General features: G+C 38.0%; 1 protein-coding gene across 5 annotated transcripts in view; it reads left to right on the top strand.

Annotated features, from left to right (window-relative positions):
• The window catches only part of pard3bb (par-3 family cell polarity regulator beta b), a 305,177-nt gene that overhangs the window by 184,889 nt on the left and 100,223 nt on the right, over positions 1-20,065 (top strand). For all 5 annotated transcript variants that reach the window (XM_089133316.1, XM_089133317.1, XM_039683213.2 and 2 more), the window contains 2 exons: positions 1,760-1,853; positions 2,364-2,452. In XM_089133316.1, the coding sequence (XP_088989442.1) occupies positions 1,760-1,853; positions 2,364-2,452 (183 nt within the window). The remainder of the gene's footprint in view (positions 1-1,759; positions 1,854-2,363; positions 2,453-20,065) is intronic.

Below are 20,065 nucleotides of genomic sequence, written 5' to 3'. Positions count from 1 at the left end.
TGTTCCTCAAAATTCTATGAGCAATTCCCCATAATGACAATGTGAAAGAAGTTTGTTTTAAAAAGTTGTAAAAAATCTCATGTACATAATCATTCATAGCCTTTGCTCAATACTTTTTTGAAGCACCTTTGGTATTTTTGAGTATGATGCTACAAGCTTGGCACACCAATTTTGGGGCAGTTTCTCCCATTCTTCTTTGATGAACCTCTCAAACTCCATCAGGTTTGGATGGGTGCACAGCCATTTTCAGATCTCTCCAGGGATGTTCAATCGGGTTCAAGTCTGGGCTCTGGCTGGGCCATTCAAGGACATTCAAAGAGTTGTCCCTTAGCCGCTCCGTTGTTATCATTGCTTTATGCTTAGGGTCGTTGTCCTGTTAGAAGATGAACCGTCGCCCCAGTCAGATGTCCAGAGCGCTCTGGAAGAGGTTTTCACCAAGGATGTCTCTGCACATTGCTGCATTCATCCTCCCCCTGATTTTGACTAGTCTTCCCAGTTCCTGCCACTGAAAAACATGCCCACTGTAGGGATGGTATTGGCCAGGTGATGAGTGGTCCCTGGTTTCCTCCTGACATGACGCTTGCCATTCAGGCCAAAGAGTTCAATCTTTGTTTCTTTCAGTCCTTCGGGTGCCAAATTTTTGCCAAATTTTGGCAAACTCCAGGCGGGCTGTCATGTGCCCTCTCTCCACTGAGAAACGCTAGAGCTCTGTCAAAGTGACCATCTAGTTCTTGGTCACCTCCCTGAGGCCCTTCTCCCCTGATCGCTCAGTTTGGCCGGGCGGCCAGCTCTAGAAAGACTCTTGACTCACCTGGAAAAGTGAAGTGCTTGTCAAAAAAAAAACAAAAAAACAAAAACAAAAAAAAAACCTGAAAAAACTTTTTGAAATAAATAAACTAGTAAATAACAGTAATAGTAGCATTAAAGGGATACTCCAATTTTATTATTGGATACTCTACCCCCCCCCCCCCCCCCACACACACACACACACACAGTTAAACAGTTGAGTTTTACCATTTTCGAATCCATTCAGCCGATCTTGATATTTAGAAGAATATCAGTGACCAGACAGTTTCTAGTCCCATTGACTTCCATAGTAAGAAAAAAATATATACTATGGAAGTCAATGAGACCAGAAACTGTCTGTTTACTGATATTCTTCTAAACATCAGAAATTCGGCTGAATGGATTCAAAAACGGTAAAACCCAACTGTTTAACTCTGGGGGAATTGTAAAATGAGCCTATTTCCAAATAAAAGTGGAGTATCTCTTTAAACAAGACTAATTAAGAAGGATAAAGATGAAAAATAGGAATAAATGTACCAATAATAGTAAATACACACACACACACACACACACACACACACACACACACACACACACACACACACACACACACACACACACACACACACACATATATATATATATATATATATGTTATAGAGTCACAGTCTCTGTCAGGCACACACATTCTTACAAGCTTAACCAAGCTTAGAGAAAAATCAAGTCAATCCGAAGCCTCAGTCCCATTATCATAGGAGTGTAAGATCATTAAAGGTGAGTGGAGATTGCAGTGTGTTGGAGCTGATAATGGTCTCCATCTCTGTCTGTCCGTGTCAGCGCTGGAGCCAGACTGTCACCTTTTTCCACCGCTGGCCTGACCCCAGCAGACCCCTCTTAAATGAGCCTGCATAATATTTCCACAGAGCTCTAATGATTGCTTTTCTCTCTCTGTGGTTTGCTCATTCTCTCACAGTTTCAAATGGGGGATACAGTCACATGGAGGAGGGGGATGATGAAGGCTTCGCAGCTAATCCTCATGGACAGGACAGCCTGAAGCTTCAGCAGAGGTAACATGGATTTGCCTTGGACCAAATTTGACAAACACGTCTCTTTTTCCTTGTAGGGATTTTCATTTAGTCGATTCATTTTGACACCACTTGGTCACGTGGCTTGAGTTTTTGTCAATGCATAGCGAAAGCAGGAGGATACTTCCTCTGTCAACAAACTGTATCCCAGTATAGCTATGTAAACATTTGTGTTTTGAATTATATGCCAAATACTGTGGTGTGAGTTAATTTTAGTGTTCACAGTCTTCAATTATTTTAACCCATCCTAACTAATTAAGTGTCAACTTTATGAGTGAGGCATGACAATTTTTAAAAAGTTTATTACAGTGCAAGAGGAATATATGGAATGGTGATTGATTTACGTACAGTAAACACTGACCCACTACCTACAGTACTTTTCTGTGTGACTAGTAAAAATGAGTAGTCACACAATGCCTATTCCTTGTTATAAGCAGTGACTCCATACTGTTGAAAAGAGATACTGAAGAAATGTGTGTGTGTGTGTTCCAGTCTGAGTTCAGGTCTTCATTCAGCTGACACTTCTTTGACTGACGGAGTTCAGCAGAATCATGTGAAGTCTTCTAAGAGCATGGATCTCGGTAAGACATTCAAGTTATTATGCAATTTCTCCATAAGTCTTCATTCTCTCCATCTTTTCCTTTTCTATACTTTTCTACATTTCTGCCATTTCTATTCTGCCCTATCAATATAAATGACAAAAAGGATACTTAAAAAAAAAAAAAAACTCACCAAACTCACTGATTACACTCACCAAAAAACTCTTAAACAAAAATTTGAAACTTAAGGTAACCAAGATGTTAACAAATAAGTTACCACGTTTATTTACTATACAGTGTACACTATCCTTAAAACATTTGAGGTCAGTAATTTATTTTTGAAAGAAATTAAAACATTTATTCAGCAAGGCTTTGTCATCAGGAATACGATACATTTTAAAATGTATTCAAATAGAAAATAGTTATTGTTATATTTGACAATATTTTTTACTGTATATATATATATATATATATATATATATATATATATATATATATATATATATATATATATATATACAGTATATATATATAAATGCAGTTACCCCAAACTTTTGAACTGTTTTGTTCATGTCAAAGAGATCTTTTTGCTTTTCTGTTAGCTTTTGCTGATAATGAATTGTTCAACTTAAACCTGTTTCTTATAAATGTACCAGCCCCTGCTGATTTTAATGTTCTCTAATCTCGACTTCCATTGAGGTTTGTTGAGTGTAAATTCTGGACTCTGTGTGATGAGTGTGTTTTATGCGTGGTGTGTATGTTTGATGTATTGCGGTCCATTCACACCAAGAACTTGAACTATAAAGATAACTTATAACTATAGACAGTTTATTCTATGCAGTGTTGCCAAGTCCTCAGTGTTTTTCAGGGAATTGTGCTAGTTTTACACCGTGGGTTGTTTCTTTAGTCCACGGGATGAAGCCATTGAGATAGTTTCAACGGGACTGGTTTTGTCACGCAAGCCTGGTTGTAAGTACTCACTGACGTTGTGTCATCAGCCACTGTAAATGCTTGAGCTCTTAAAGCAGGATGGATTCTGATTGGCTGTCAGTGTTTTTATGGTTCATCCTTCTGAAAGTGTTTCCAACAATATCGTTTCACTGTGCCGTCATTGTTATAGTTGTGGTGTGGACTCTGCTATTTTTGTATATTTAGAAAGATGTTTATTATTATAGTTATCATCCATGGTATGAATGGGCCTTTACTCTGAGTGGGCCGTCTTCTGGTCCTCTCCGTCGGGCCTCCAGTTCCTCATAGAACGGATCTGCTCCCTCTCTGCAAGCCTGAATAAAATACAGTTTAAAACATATTCAAATAGATAGCAGTCATTTAAAATTTGAACACTATTTCACAATATTACTTGTTTTTTGCAGATTTTTTTTTTTTTTTTTTTTTTTGGTCAAATAAATGAAGCCTTGGAGAGCATATGAGACATGTTTGAAAGAAAAAAGAAGGTCTTACTAACCCCAAACTTTCAAATGGTATATTTAATATTTTTTGACACAAATTTAATTCCATAATGTACCTTTAAGTGGATTCCATATATATAAAACAGTATATATTTTAAATGTATCATATTAAGGTGAGAGGAAACCATCCATGTTCTACTAATCTCTTCAATGTGAAATGTGGACGGACTTGTCTAAGTGCATGGTGGGGGATGAATCAATGTTCCTCCTCACTGTAACACAATTAATCTCTCGTGTTCCAACATTACCTTGAAAATCTAATCAGCGGCGCTCTATATCTGATACATCAGCCACAGCTACAGACCACATCTGTGTCACATGATGGCTTTAAAAAAAACAATAGTGAAAGTATTGAAGAGCTCAATATGATGAGGGCGGACGGGGGCTGCTCTCATGTGACCGTGGCAACTGTAGCTATAGTGGGCACAATGGCCAGCCTGAGCAAGACCCACGGTCCAATTCAACTATGAATAAAAAGCCCACTGTAATTTGGTTTCAAGTGCTGGATATGAAATTGGATCGTCTTTGATACGAGCGCTAGGGTATTAATAATACATAACCAATAAAGAGAGCCCCCTTTAGTTCATGAATAATATAAAGTTTGAATAGTTTTTTTTAATTGAATTTTTTTGGTGTACGCTCATATTCACCTGAGCGTAGGCACATTAAAAGGAAAGAAATCAAGTGAATTATGCCACCGTCTTTTTCTCTGGGTTCCTTGGGAAGCAGGAATAGCCGTGAGGATATAAACCTGTAGGCTAGATTTAGGTTTACAGCTGCAGTAATGGCTTTTGATTATGGTGCATGTGCTGATATGACTGCTTTAGTGGCAATTTGTTTTCCTGACCGGTTGTCAGGCCAGTAACTTCATTAATGAAGAGTGTAGAAAGTACACCAGTCTTCTTTTGTAAGTGTTGATGGGGGCTATAAAGTAAATTGTCCCGGTTTACATCGTCCATTGAAGATTCAGTAACTGTTTTGGAGTGGCTATGCGATTTTTTACGAAACTTACAAAGAACAAATCAATAAAAAAAAACCTAATCCTTTGAGTGTGTCTGTGTGTGTGGTATACATACATTTTTCCATGCAACTGATCAATACAAAACATGATCAATTTAATTTTTAATAAGAACTTTTTTTTATTACGGTATTTAATAAAATGTGTACTAAAACAACGTGAATGTAATAATAATAATTATATATATATATATATATATATATATATATATACATTTTTTTTTTGACAATTATGACCCAGGCTTGCTTTTTGTGCTTTTTTTTTTTTTTTTTTTTTGCGAACTCTGACCATAACTTCTTGTGGGTGACCATAACTTTGGTTCAAACACCAGTTACCAGTTTCTACAATTTTCAGATCATGTCTCAACCCCTATTCTTCTCTTTAGTCTGCCAAATGTTGGAGACTAGCTTTATGACGCCAATACCTGCAGCAGATATTCAGACAGGGAGCAGTTTAATGGAGTCCATTGGTTTGTGTCTTATCAAGTTTTTTTTTTTTTTTTGCAAAGAGCCGCAGGGGAGAACAATGACAGTCTTCTCCCACCTTTCCTCCCTCAGGATGGAGGCAGGAAAGAAAAGGAATAATGAGAGCGAGAGAGGAGATTATAGAGGTGCTGGAGGTGCAGACGAGAAGAGAGAGAGACGTTGTGAGAGAGGAAAGAGCGTCCACTGGATGACTGCCTCTGAGGAATGAAGGATCACTAAAACAGAAATGAGACGGCCGCTTTTGCAAGTCATTTTCTGCACTGGGTTGATGGGTGCGACGGCTCTAAAAATTGAACGCTCACCATGAGAATTGAACAGTGCAGCACATTTTCACACATTAGCTAAGGATGACCCTATTAGCTCGGCTTTTTCCCATAACACACTGAATGAGAAATATTTCACACTCGTAAAATGCTGGATGCAGCAGAATTTCAATTACACTTCATTAGTTTTCCATATTTGGTTCTCGCAAAGTAATGTTTCGATGCCGGCAGTCGACTATGCCAACAATTGATTGGCTTTCATTATCAGGATGGTGTAAGTAAGTATGTGTGTTTCGTCTTTTTTTTTTTTTTTCCAATAAACACACAGCAAAAGACTGTCCTCATTTAAAACAATGTGACGGGTTTATACAGTATGTGACATCATGGAGGAACAATGGATGTAGAGCCATTTGTTATTTCTCTTACCTGATCTTGACACTCATCCGCAACTACAGTATAGATGCCCATTATGGTGGTCATTGGCCATGGCTGACTTTTTCACCACAACCTTATAAAATTAAGTATTTCTAAATAGGGCTGGGTAAAGATTTATTTATTTTATTTTTAATATATATATATATATATATATATATATATATATATATATGCTTTGATGGATGTTTGAGCTTTTTTGTTAAAAATGATGTGTATAGTTCCCACCTTGTAGTAAATCTCCATCAAAACAAATTGAATCAAGAACTTGTGAGTCTGTATCAAATCAGGAACCCTATGCTGATTACCAACCATATTGCATAAATGCTTATATACAGTATGTGATCATTCAATAGACGAAAACAAGAAATAGCTCAGTCTGAATAACCGCTGCAGTGAGTAAATTAGGTACTAGCATAACAGCGTTTCTCGCATTAACCTAATACTAGCCTCTCCAGAGAAAATGCTTCATCCCCATGTTCACGTACAATTGCACTTCAAGATGAATACTTCCACTCAGAGTTCTTTATTCCCGGCTTCTTTGATCAGAAACTGTCCTAAATGCTTGTCTTTCATCTTTGTGTGGAGGTCCAAGGCCATAGTGTGTTATTCTCCTGAGCTTTTGTTCGCACTAGCCGAGTAGGAATACATTTTGCTCGATCAGTGAATGTCTTTCCTGAGAAGCATTATTCATTGACCTATTTTGTATTGTTTTAACCCTGTTTCTGGAATCAGAATTAGATTTGAAAAGCTGGAAAACACTATTATCCTCATTCTGTTTTAGAAATGAGCCGAACAGAAAAACAGGAAATAATTGTTTAAAAGGGATGGACATTGTACAATGAATGTGCTTCAGACGGTACAGTTCTTTGATGGACGGTACACTTTGGTTAGACAACAGACAGTCTTTATTTTCACCTTCATACTTTCAATGCCATTTGTTGCATTTTGGTGGAGGCTCAGGTCTCTGTTTCTGCTGTTGTCCCCGGTAGCTCCACCCACTGAAATCCTATTGGTCTAAAATCACACAAATGTCGTCCCACACCATTTGTGCTACGAACATGAATGATGGTTCACCCAAAAAATTTAAATTATGTCATCATTTACTCACCCTCATGGCAATTTTCAAATTATTGTGTTATGTTCCGCAGAGGAAATAGTCATACAGGTTTGGAACAACATGAAGGTGAGTAAATGAGGACATATTTATATTTTTTGGTGAACTATACCTTTAATTTGACTTATTAATTTTCTAATGGTTCAGACTTACTATTGTGACCTGGTTGATGACATATTGGTGTAACCAATCCTTTGACCCTAGTGACTATTTATCATATGGTGTATAAATACTATAATATCAGGATATTTTGACTTGGGTAAGTCAGTTTTTTATTTTAATATTTTTTTTTTTTTTTTTTCACTAGGCATGTATTGTAAATGTATCCGAATGCTTCTGAAACAATATCCTTTCCAAATAATATCTCTCCCGGTGAGAGAGAGAAACATTTCAGTCTAAAATTGCATTTGTGTGAAAACTTTTGTGGGACGTGACATTGGTTTCTGTAAGCTGATTGGCTAAAGCTCCCTGCACATCATTGTAGTCAGAACAAAAGATAAGCCAATTTTTCCACACAATAGCACATTGTTTCAAACCCAGAATCGCTGGTGCCAGAAAACACGCACAACATCTTCAAGTTATAGTTGCAGCTGAGTCAATAAGCTTTCACACAATTTGAAACAGAAAATTAAGAAATAATTATCCCTCCACCCTTTTTCTGATTGATTTGCCACAATTTGCTTTTGTTCTTCTTAAATGTCTAAATCCTTTCCTTTCACTAAGACCCCGATGCATCCAAATCTCTGAGCGCATCTAGTATGTGAAGTTTGTGTCTGTTTGTCTGTTTGTTTGTGTATCTACACAAGCAGTTTTTAAGCTAGCTTTTTTAAGCTTGTGCAATCTGTCATCACATGACGGATCACAGCCCTCTGAGAGCCGTATTTGGCCTTCTATCTCTCGTCTGCTGGAAAAAATTGACCTCATGAAAAATGAATAGGATTATTTAAAAGAGATTGCAATGTAATGAAAACCCATTACTGTGTGCTAGGCCTCTGCTAGCTTGTCGGCGTTTGCCTCTCTCCCTTCAAATCCCTTTTCTGTGGATTACCCTTGCCTCTGCCACTATCACTTGCCTCAATTTAACATCATATCATATTTGTCACAGGGCCCAAACCCCTATAGCCCAGCTCTCAATAATTACTGTAAATCTCTGCCAATTTCCAGCCCTAGTATTTGTATTTGGACGCGTACACAAGTCACTTCTGGGGTAGCAGGTTTGGAACAGAAACTAGTTGGCTAATGTAAACCATACATGCTCTCCAAAGCCATCATTTCTCTCCCTTTTTTAGTGATTTGGACGGATTTTTAGGGTGTTGGAGTTTCATTTATGATTTATTTTAAATATAATGTTAGTTTGAATGTGTGCTGAATTTGTAAAGTTTTATGTTAGCCCTAAAGTTGGCTGTAAGCAGTGGCTATCCGAACAGTGCTGATGCTAGATTGGTTGCACTGATATCGGTCTTGGCTTTAAATGGGGATTGTGGTTAGAACTTGAGAGCAAAAGTTGTTAGCGACAGGACAGACTCTCTCTTTCTCTCTGGCCGGTGGTGATACTTGAAATGAATAGCATGCCCTCTGGTGATGTGGTTTTACTTTGTTTACAAGTGTATGGAAATAAAGAGGAAGCAGTGTTTTTTTTTTTTTTTTTTTTTTTTTTCCTGATGTAAGCAATCTTCTCTCCCGCCAGGTGTGTGGAAAGAGCATATGCTGCCCACACACATGTATATGTATCCATGAACCCCCCCCCCCCCCCCTACACATACACACACACACACAGACCCATATTCAACCCTCATATCTGAGATATACCCCGGGTGTAGTGCATATTTTATTTATTATTGCTTTGTTTTGTTTTGCTCACAATGGAATCACTAAGACATTTTAAAATCATCATCTTGTCTTAAATGTTATAAATCATGTTCCATAAAAAGGGAACTGCTCTGAATAAGATCTGTTCCTAACCCTAATTGCCAGTAGCGATTAATATGTAACCTGAGTGAGGAGGCCTACTTCATCCCAGAGTGCATCTGTCTCCCCAAATGGTAGATGAAAGCAGCATGTATGCTTTGTCAGAAGTCAGGTAATGAATGCACTCTCACTTGCTTTGAATCAGAGTGGACTTACACACTCATGCCCACAGCTGTGTCCGGCCTGACTCCAGTGCCCTGCTGATAGACTTGTTCCCTTTGTGCTTGTGTCTGATGGATTGGCCCCTGAGGGCCACATGTAGACCCCTGTAGAGAGCATGCAGGCCGTGTGGGTCTGGAGAGTAGAGAGAGTGATGTGCGAATAGGGGGAGACCGAAGGGTTTCATACATAACATCTTGATTCTTTCACTTCACCATGTGTACTGCCCGAAGCTCCTTTTGAATGGTGGTAAAACATCACAAACTTTGCCTCTCCTTTAAATAAAATCCATTACAATCTTTGTCCAGGAGGTCTCTCTGACATTGTTAAACTTAATGTAAACCAGTGAACATTTACTTTATTATAGTGTTTTGTGATGAGACTATGAAGGTCTCGAAACCGAGTGAACCTTTCTAGGCTGCATTTCCGGGTCTCATAGTGCTATTTAGAAGTGAGTGGAATAGCCAACATGCTTTCTATGTTGGCCGCTCACTAGATGGACACAGTCCAGTAAGTGGACCATACATGTGTGTGTGTGTGTGGCCCATGAGACGATAGAACATGTTTTCACCAGATGCTCACTACCTTCTGATGTCTACTTCCTTCATCCCTCACTGCTCCTTTCCACACCCTCCCGCTCTTCCTCCATTTTGTGACCTTCACCTCTGGGCTGAGCACTGTTACAGTGAAATGAGTGAGATGATAGATTGAGCCTAGGGACTTTCCACTCTCATCTTTCTTTCTCACTCTATCCTCATTCAGACTGTATTATGGGAGAGCATCATTCTCATATGAGTCTCCCACAGAGAACACATGTAACATCTGACCTGTTAAGAGGCTATAAGCTGTGTTTCATTCAAAGTCGGATGTGGGACATTCCTATTTCATATCTTCAGCTTCCGACTGTAAAATGTTCCACCGTCTGAAGTGTGCAGGATGATATAAAATAGGAGAGCAATGCTAGCATTTGTTTTCCAGGTGTGTACAAGTTTCCATGAAGAAGACCATTTTTACTGTTTTTACTGTGTTTTTGCTCCCATTGCTCATGTTCATGAATTTAATATTGCCCTCGAAATCTTTGTGTTTGAATGATCAGTTTTCAATAGGATTTTTTATTGACTTTTGGATTATTACAGAAAATATGTTATGTGACCAACAAAAGTTTTGTTCATGATACCGGTAATCTTCACAAATGAATACAACTTTTTAAGAAGAAGTTAAGATGTTTTTTTTCTGAAGACTAAATACAATCGCCTGAAGTAAATAATAATAATAATAAATAAATAAAATAAAAAATCACTACCACTTAACTTCAGACAAGTCTTTTGGTCTCTATTTAAAATTTGAAAATTGGAAAGTTTGAGGTAGAATTATTTGATAAATAGATAACTAACTTAAGACTTTACCAAGTAGTTTATGTAAAACAGTCACTGGCTATAAAAGCGGACTAGTGAGTAGATGAGTTTGCCTATTTGCTGTGATAATCTTTAATGTCCCAGACAACCTCTGTAGTCTCATTTAGCCACTTGTTAGCAACCAACTATTTTAAGACGCATACAAACTTAAAGAAAATCAAGAGTGAGGTATTACTGATGTATTTTATATGGTAGAATAAAACATGTGTATATACTGTATATATATATATATATATATATATATATATATATATATATATATATATATATATATATATATATATATATATATATATATATATATATATATTTGTGTGTGGTTTACATTACGTTAGCATTAGATTATGGGAAAAGTTTTAAATAGTATTGAATAGAGTACATGTTCAATACAGCACATTTTTGTTCTTTTTGGGTGTTCACTCTTGGCGTGTTTGGTTTCGAAAAAAAAAAAAAAAACTGATGCGATTTCTATGTTAATGTGGTTCATTTGAATAAGCGTGAACACTGCCATCTGGACCCTGTTGTGCACATAAACAAGCTGACCGAGCCCCCCAAAAAGATGGGTTTCGGTTCACTTCCAAACGAACTCTGGTGTGGTTCAAATGATGTGTGAATGCAAATCGGACCAAAGAAAGGTAAACAAACCAAAAACGGGGCCCTAAAAAAGACTGAATGCTCATGTATACGTGTTTTTTCTAGTCATATTCACAATATTGCCTATTACAGTTCGAACCAGGCATCCGAACCGGTTCTCCTTGCACCAGATCTTCACAGGTTTGTGGATCTGAGTATCGTGATTTTGGTTTTATTTAACATGATTCTTTTTATTATCATTTAGGAACAAACGAGGGTCTCTATTTAAAGAAACGCCGATTCGCAGCTGCAGTCCAGAGCACCGCAGCGCATAACCGAACGTCCAGTTTAACTGCCACAATTTGATCTTCTTGTAATAAAGAACTCATCGTGGAAAAACACGCTGTATTCTGGATTTTCATTGCATTTTTAATTTATAAAAAGTTAAACACATTAAATAATACATTTTAGTATAAATATTAATGATTAATCGCTAGTGGAATGAATGAATGAGTGTCACTTCTCGCTCGTTTACTTCAAACCAGAAGACAAGCGCCCACTTTTGACGCAAGGCCTCATGGGGTGTAGGAAACTTGTGGATAGACTCTCTTTTGACATATGCATTTTTTTCTTTAGAGAGACTGTAGTAAAAAAAAAAAAAAAGATTGGTAATACGTTTAATAAACCAATCCATTTTGTGGATTTTTACTGATGCCCAGACTAATGTTTATTGACAAGATGTGAAGGCTTTGCTGACTAGGTGGGTTTGGTAAAGCTTGGCTCTGGGAAAAGGCCCCAATGCGTCTTTATGAGCTTTGACATATTTAATTAGCAGGATGGTCTTAAGAGCCCCTCGCTCTGGGCTTTTAATCTCCCTAAAACCTTCTCGGCACTGGGTTCCCATTCTCCTTCCTGCTTTCTCTCACGTTGTGCTCTCTCCCCATCACTCCTCATATTCCCTCCCTCTTTTTGTGCCCCAGCCTCTCTTGGCAGTCGTGGTCCCACCCACACGTGATTCCTAGCCTCAGAATCCAATTCCCATCAAAATTGTGTTACACCTCCTGCTCCGAGAGCTCCCATAATTCTCTCTGGCCAAGCAGCTCAAGGCAATAATCTGCATCCAGCCACCAGATGCGGGACACAGTCCAACACAATAAGGAGAACATTTTCTCTTCACAAGTTTTGATTCCCTGTACTTATTCAGTGCCAAAAATCTATAATAACATATAGGATGGTAGCCAATATGATCCTGTATCCATTACGGTGGTCCAGTAATAAACAAACTTGAACTGGTTACGTTCCAGTGAATCTAGAGCGTACTGCTACAGAATGTCCTACCCTATCTCACGACCAATTCGTACGAATTCGTACGAGTGATTAAAAAGTGGCTAATTCGTACGAATTCGTACGACCTCACTCGTACGAATTCATACGATTTGTCTAAACCCACGTGACGGTTATGTTTAGGGGCGGGGTCAGGGGTAGGTCATTCGTACGAATTCATACGAATTGGCCAATTCGTAAAATATGTACGATTTAGCAAAAATCGTACTAATTTGTACGACTGAGGTCGTATGAATTGTTACGAATTAGCCACCTCGTAAAATTTTTTTTGCCGGCGAAATCCAGTTTTAATAGCAAGTTTTATTTATTTTTTTTTTTTCAGTTTTAATAGCAATCCACGCAATCAGGAATATCTTGTTAGGGCGAAAGATTTCCCCAGAGCATTGGGTTCAAGTTCAAATTCGTACGATTTGTGTATGCTATGTGGAGTTTATGCCTATGAAGAGAGTCACTTTCAAGGTACATTTTTACATATTCAAAGTCCATATCATCAGAGATGAATCCATATATACAGGACTGGCAGGCTTTTGTATATTTCACTAGACACCAGCTCTCCTTTTCTCCCTCCTTCCGCTCCCCATCTCTCTCTGTCTGTGTCTGAGTGTATGAGGCTAGTTGAATCCACTTCCTCTGAGTAGCCTCTTCATTCCTCCTTCTCCTTCCTCCTTAATTGCACTGAAGTGCAGATGAAAGAGTGAGGAGAAGGAGCATGAGATTTCTTTCTCTTTTAAGCCTCAGCTCTTGAGCGCCGTAGCAGCGTCTTACTTTCTATTAGCAGACTATGTATGCGCGTGTGTGTGTGTGATGTCTTTTGCCAGAAGTACAGGGAGAACATAATGTAAGCGCAAAGCACCCTGGGAAACCTATTCTCCTTCTACTTTGGCCTGAATACAGAAACCACAGGTCCCTCCACACCCCAATACCACAGCAGTCTTTGGTCCAGAACAAACACTCCAACTTTCCTTTCCAGTCATGGAAAACTCATCCTTTGCCAAAACCAAGGGAACACTTTGTTTAGAAAATTTGAATGTCAGATATTGTATTCTCCTTCTTGTGATTTTTAATATGCCGGAGAAATGAAGCCAAGGCATGATGCATCTCACGCCGAGTTTGCTAAATGTATGCCATCTGAAGCAGTTGTGATGAAAGACAAGTTTATACTTCTGCAAACCAAAAAATTGTTGTTATTCAGCATTTAATAAATCTTGAAATAAGACTATCTTGAAACTACTAAGGGCCAATCCCAATTCTACCCCTTACCCCTTCACTTTCCCCTTCCCCTCCGTTTTGCGCGTCCACGTGAAGGGGTAGGGCTGTCCCAATTCTCTTTTGGTTGGAGGGGGAGGGCTAGGGTGAAGGGCCAGATAGCCCTTCAAACGAAGATTTTTCGGGAGCACACTTCAAACGAAGGGGTATGAGAAGTGTCACTGCTAACCCAGGGCTGGCTGCCCAAGCGACAAAGGAGACCCATAAATTTAAGTATTTGTGGCTTTAATAAGTATTATAACGACAAATAATGATTTGCTTTATGTTACATTCAATATTGTGTTCATATTTACGGTCAGTTTCTTCACAGAAACGTTTGTAAAAAAAAAAAAAATCGCTACAATTGCTAACGATAGTCCCGCAACATATTTTCGTCGTCTCCGTTGTTTCCTGCGAACTTCACAAGATGCAAGAAAATAGCTGTAACCCACGCGACTGAGATAACTCCAGCTGTCGACGGGATCTTGGAAGTTGTGATAAACATCGGCGCATCTCCTGTGACGTAGGCGCTAGCGACGACTTATAATGACGTTTAACGGAGGCGTAGTGGTGTCCCATTTCTTAGGGGAATATTTTCACCCCTACGCATTGCCACTCTGTTTCAAGGGTCAAGGGGAAGGCGAAGGGGTAGGGCTAGGGGAAAGGGAAGGGGTAAGGGTTAGAATTGGGACTGGCCCTAAGTGTGAATCTAAATGTATGGATGGAATAGAGTAAATGAGGAGTTTTCATTTTTTTTAGAGAGCTGGTAAGTCCCGCCCCTTCCGCTAATCCCGCTGGAATTCTAAGTTGAAAAATCGTCAGTGCAAATAATTATTTTCTAATCCTGTTTGAATTTTGCAATGAATGTGAACATATGTTGTCTGTGAATTTATTAGATAATTTTTCGTGTAAAGAATGCTACAATTTAGCTGGTAGAATTTTCATACGGTTAGACTTTGTGTGAGAGCACATCACTTCGCTGCTTTCGACGCGTTTGATATACGTCACCACAACTAGCACACGGATCCCGCTAAACAAACCATTGTTTGAAGGGTGACATTTGGGTACAAAACAAACAGGCATCTCGATCTAATTCCTTAGATTATCGCACCGTGATTTGTGGAGGGAAAATGTGTTATGCCGCGACGTCTCATATGCGACGTGTAGTCTTTCTCATTATGTCTATTCCACAAGTGCTAGCCTAAGAATCATACAAATACTGTCAAACTCGTTACATGAGAAATGATATAAAAAAATCACAAGACAACATATGTTCATATTCATGGCACGATTCAAACTGGATCAGAAAATAATTATTTTCTCTCATTCACTTGCATTGATGCTTTTTCAACCTAGAGGTCCACTTTTACGGATGGGCGGGACTTACCAGCTCTCTCTCTCTGAGAAATAAATTTTTAAAAAAAGTGTAAATGTTCAGGACCAGGCCTGGGACCAGGAGTTTTTATTGCACAGCAGTGTGTATCAAAGTAATATCCAGCACCTGCTCAAGGCAACACTAAACAGAATGTTTGCGCCTGTGAATTTGACTCCTCATCCATCTCTGTCTGAAGAGCTTAGGGCTAAACCACTCAAAACTCCCCGCTCATCCAGACCCTCGCTGAGACATGGAAGGTCACACACCGCACCAGTCAGAAACCAGTGAAAATATCATTCCGCTCTCTCTAAACAAATAGTTTCGAGTTTTAACATCTTATATCTTTTCGAACTCCAGTGTTTTGTGTCTCTGTATTGTAGATGGAGTCTTAACGAACTGTTACCCTTGTTTTCTGATCATCTTCATATGTGTAAAATGCATCTGGTGTCAAGCAATAGTGTGCAGTAAGGCCCAAATGAGGTTGTCAGACAGACAATAGAAATTAAAACCAGACGTCCTGTGTACTCGCTTACCGAATCTGCTTTCTCTTTCTGCTAATGATTTACATACTGTACAAAGAAAGTGCTGTCATGCTCAAATAACACAGGCTGTTGTGCCAAACCTCCTGCCTTCAGGAGTAAATGTTGATTCTAATTTGATCAATTCTAGGCATCCAACATCAAACAAAGTAAATATTGGTTGCAATTTGATAAGTTTGTGTGTAGTTTTGGGAAAACCCAACATTGAGAAGAGCGATGTGATTGGACAAATCGTTTTTCTAAACCATGATTGGCCAGTTTTTCAATGTTATGCAGCCATCAGCGTCTTTGAACCTGTAGCACTAAGTGTGTTTGAGAGGTTTGTCGTAAATCATTTAGCGTTAAACAGCTTGTTTTATTCAGTCATTCATCTCACAGCAAACTGAAAATCGCTGACAAGACCCGAGCGGGGAGCTCACAGATGCGTTTCCTTGCTTTTGTTTTTCTTTGCAGATCCACTGGAAAAACACTGGATATCTGTCTGAGGTTTTAACCGTTATGCCAAGAACATAAGCAGAAACAGACCAGGGAGTTTAGTGGAATTGAATTGGCAAAAATTAAAGCTTGATGCAGGCTGTGTGCGCAAGTGTGTCATCATTTGTATTGCAGATGGAGGAGATGGTTTCAGATGTTGTCTCTGCTGATGTATCTCTACGTGTGGAAGATTGCATTCGTTTTTCATATTTTTTTGTTTTGATTTTTGAGAGCAGTGGTTCTCAAGTTGGCCATGACCCAAAATCATTTTTCAAGATGGTCTGTGGAAAGCAGGGAGATTTAAAGAATGCAAATAGGGGAGGGCAGGGCACAACCTAACGCGGGGTTAAATGTAACACAGACCTTTTACATAGTTAGTCAGGATCAAGCAGGTTGTCTTTCACTCTTTTTTTCTCACTGCCAGAAGACGGTCGCCCGCGAATGTGCAGGAAGGTTTGATAATATTCCGAGTGTTTTGACACCATGCAAGTACATTTTTTTCATTATATATTTTTTTATTTTTTTTTATTATTTTTTTTTCGGTTTCTGAGTTGGGTGTATACGTTTCCATATCTAACTTTAAATTGCCTTAATCACTGTCTTGTTGGCTCAAACATAGCGCTGTTTTGAAACAATTCCTAGCAACTGTTTGCTAGGCTTAAAATATGTAATACACAGCGGGGTTAGTTGTAGCACAGTGTTACAAACAAGTGTACAATGATAATCAAATGAAAACTTTTCAGGTTTGAGCATTAATTTATACATTTAACTTTGTTGGACTTTCACAAACAATGTTGGAATTTAAAATGTCGTTTACTCTGCATTGATCACTTGTTTATTTATTAAAAATATGGCCTGTTTTTAATGCAATAAACCCTTTATTTTTTATTTTAAGCTCATTTCTATTATTATTACTGTTATTACTATTATTAATAATAATTTTACATGCAGCTACCACACACAAATCTAATTCAATTACAATTACAATTATTTATTGCAAAACTTTGCAGCCCTTTTCTATATCTCTATTCATGATATTGATCTATAATAAAAGGATGATTGGATGATGGATGGATGTATGGATATCTATCTATACAGATGCACAAACAATATCAAACTATACAAATAAAAAAGTACTGAATTATGTGTGTTACACACAAGTGTTACAACTAACCCTCTCTGTCTGTTACAATTAACCCTGCATAAGTTGTAACATTTGCACTTCTGTCACTTTCAGTGCAACAGTACAAAAATGGTCGGTCCTAGAATAAAACTTTTAGGTGTTAATTTGTAGCAGAGATGTGTATGTTGCGTGTGTAAAAAAAGTAACTTAATTATTGAGCCAAAACCAAAATGTGTTAGGTGTTAAGTTTCAGTGGTTGTTTTGTTTTTAGTTTTTCTTGCTGCTAAATGCCCAATAATGTCTGAAAATGTGGTTGAGAACCATTGCATATGCATTACACAACATTGTAAATGTATTTAAGGCATGTGTGCTGAAAAAGTGCTTTTTAAACTGTGTGTCTTTGTGTCTTTTTACCTCCAAATGCTAAAAGACTGAGTCAGGAGTTTACTTTCTCTCTCTCTCTCTCTCTCTCTCTCTCTCTCTCTCTCTCTCTCTCTCTCTCTCTCTCTCTCTCTCTCTCTCTCTCTCTCTCTCTCTCTCTCTCTCTCTCTCTCTCTCTCTCTCTCTCTCTCTCTCTCTCTCTCTCTCTCTCTCTCTCTCTCTCTCAAATTCAAATGAGCTTTAATGGCATGACTTATACAGTATTGCCAAAGCATTGGCCATTACATAGGCGATGAACAAATAATCAGTAAATGAATCAGTAAACAAATGCATGAAATACATGCAAACAACACAAACAACACACATGCCTATCTCCCTCTCTCTCTCTCTCTCTCTCTCTCTCACACACACACACACACACACACACACACACACAGAGAGAGAGAGAGAGAGAGTGAGGGAGATAGGCATGTGTGTTGTTTGAGAGACAGATAAATGCTTACTGTCTATAGCAAAGATCTCTCTCTCCTGTCTCTCTCTCTTTGGCTCTCATCGAGTGGTTTCCCTCTCTCCATGTATCACTCAGTCAGGAGCTGGGATGGTTCCAGAACCCCCTCTTTAACAAACATCAGGCATTTACATCTCTCGGTTTCTTTCCAACAGGTATATTCTTCCAAAGCATATCTTCTGTGTGTGTGTCAACTGAAGAGATGCATTTTAGTGTGAAAGTTCAAAAGAACAGAATTTATTTGAAATTTTTTATCATCAAAAAAAAAAAAATATATATATATATATATATATATATACAAATAAATACATCTTAGTCACCAAACTTTTAAATGGTCGTGTACGATGATGCGAGGGACATATTGACCTACACTGTCAAAGAGAAGCAATAAAAAGGACAGACGTACATTTTCCTAAAGATAGTTCTTTCCAAAAAATGTGTGGAGAAAGCCTTGAGGAAAATGTGGCTAAATGTTGCAGACTGTGCTGCTCATTGTCTCTTGTGTAATTTTGTCTTTGAAAACATACAAGTCCCTGCCAAGCGCTGGCCTGTTGAGAGCACTGATGCCACACTGTTCTCTCTCTCTGTCTCATTTGAGTGTGCCCGCACGCTAATCTCTGTACACGATTGAGAGGGAGTTTGTTGTTGATTCAAGTTGAAAGCTGCCATATTTCGCTGAATTGGAATTGATAGATTAATTTATGCTGTAGAAAGCCATCTGTTTGTTTCTCTGTGTGTGTTAGTGTATTTCCCCAGGTGTACTTGTATGAATTTAGACACATCCAGATGAAGTCACCTCTTCTGGTGTCTAACTTTTATTCATTCGTCTCTGTTAGCCAGTGGATTGTAAATATGCTGCAGTGTTGTGTGTACTGTACATGTGATTGTTGAGTTAGCTTTGTTCCAGACTTTGACTGAATGCAACAATGTGTTAGTCACTATAAGAGTCAGACACTAAAACTGAATCTGGATTTGTCTGCTGGTCAATCATTTATGAATGACATATTTAGAGTTTCAAAATAAGAATTTGTATTTAATAAACTGAAATGTGTCAGTAAATCTCATTTTAATTAATGTTTTACTTTAAAAGGCCCCCTATTGTCCACAACAATATTCAAAGGCCCCATGACTTCTCCACTTGATTTATGAAAATATTTGTTACTCACAATTTCTACCAGTATTTTAGAGCTTTGCATAACTACAACTAGACCTTTCAAAAAGTTGTTTTTTTTTTTGTTTTTGTTTTTTGTTTTTTTCCCAAATGTTCTTGAAAGAAGTTTATGTTCACCAAGGCTGCATTTATTTTATTCAAAATAATGTAGAAATAGTAATATTGTGAAATATTATTGCAATTTAAAATGCTCGTTTTCTATTTTAATCAAATTATATATATATATATATATATATATATATATATATATATATAATATTATTATTTTTATTTATTTATTTATTTATTTTTTCCTAATGGCTAAACTGAATTTTCAGCATTATTAAGCAAAATTCTGAGGTGAAAAATCTCTCAAATTGTCTATCATTTCTGTCAAAAATCTTGGAGGGTGTGGTTGCAGCACAACTAAACAAGCACTTAATTGAAAATAAACTATTTGAGCCCCATCAATCAGGATTTCAAAAATTGCACAGCTACCACTGTGACTAACTTCAGCCTTCGACACTATTGACCATGCCCTATTATTCATTCGCCTCGAACATGTTTTTGGTTTATCAGAGACTGTTCTTGACTGGTTCAAGTCCTATTTCACTGAC

This window comes from Pimephales promelas, chromosome 7 (genome assembly GCF_988280905.1).
Source record: "Pimephales promelas chromosome 7, fPimPro1.hap1.1, whole genome shotgun sequence".
NCBI classification, from domain to species: domain Eukaryota; kingdom Metazoa; phylum Chordata; class Actinopteri; order Cypriniformes; family Leuciscidae; genus Pimephales; species Pimephales promelas.
The sequence above is the reverse complement of the archived record's forward strand: the minus strand, read 5'-3'. Positions and strand labels throughout refer to the sequence as shown.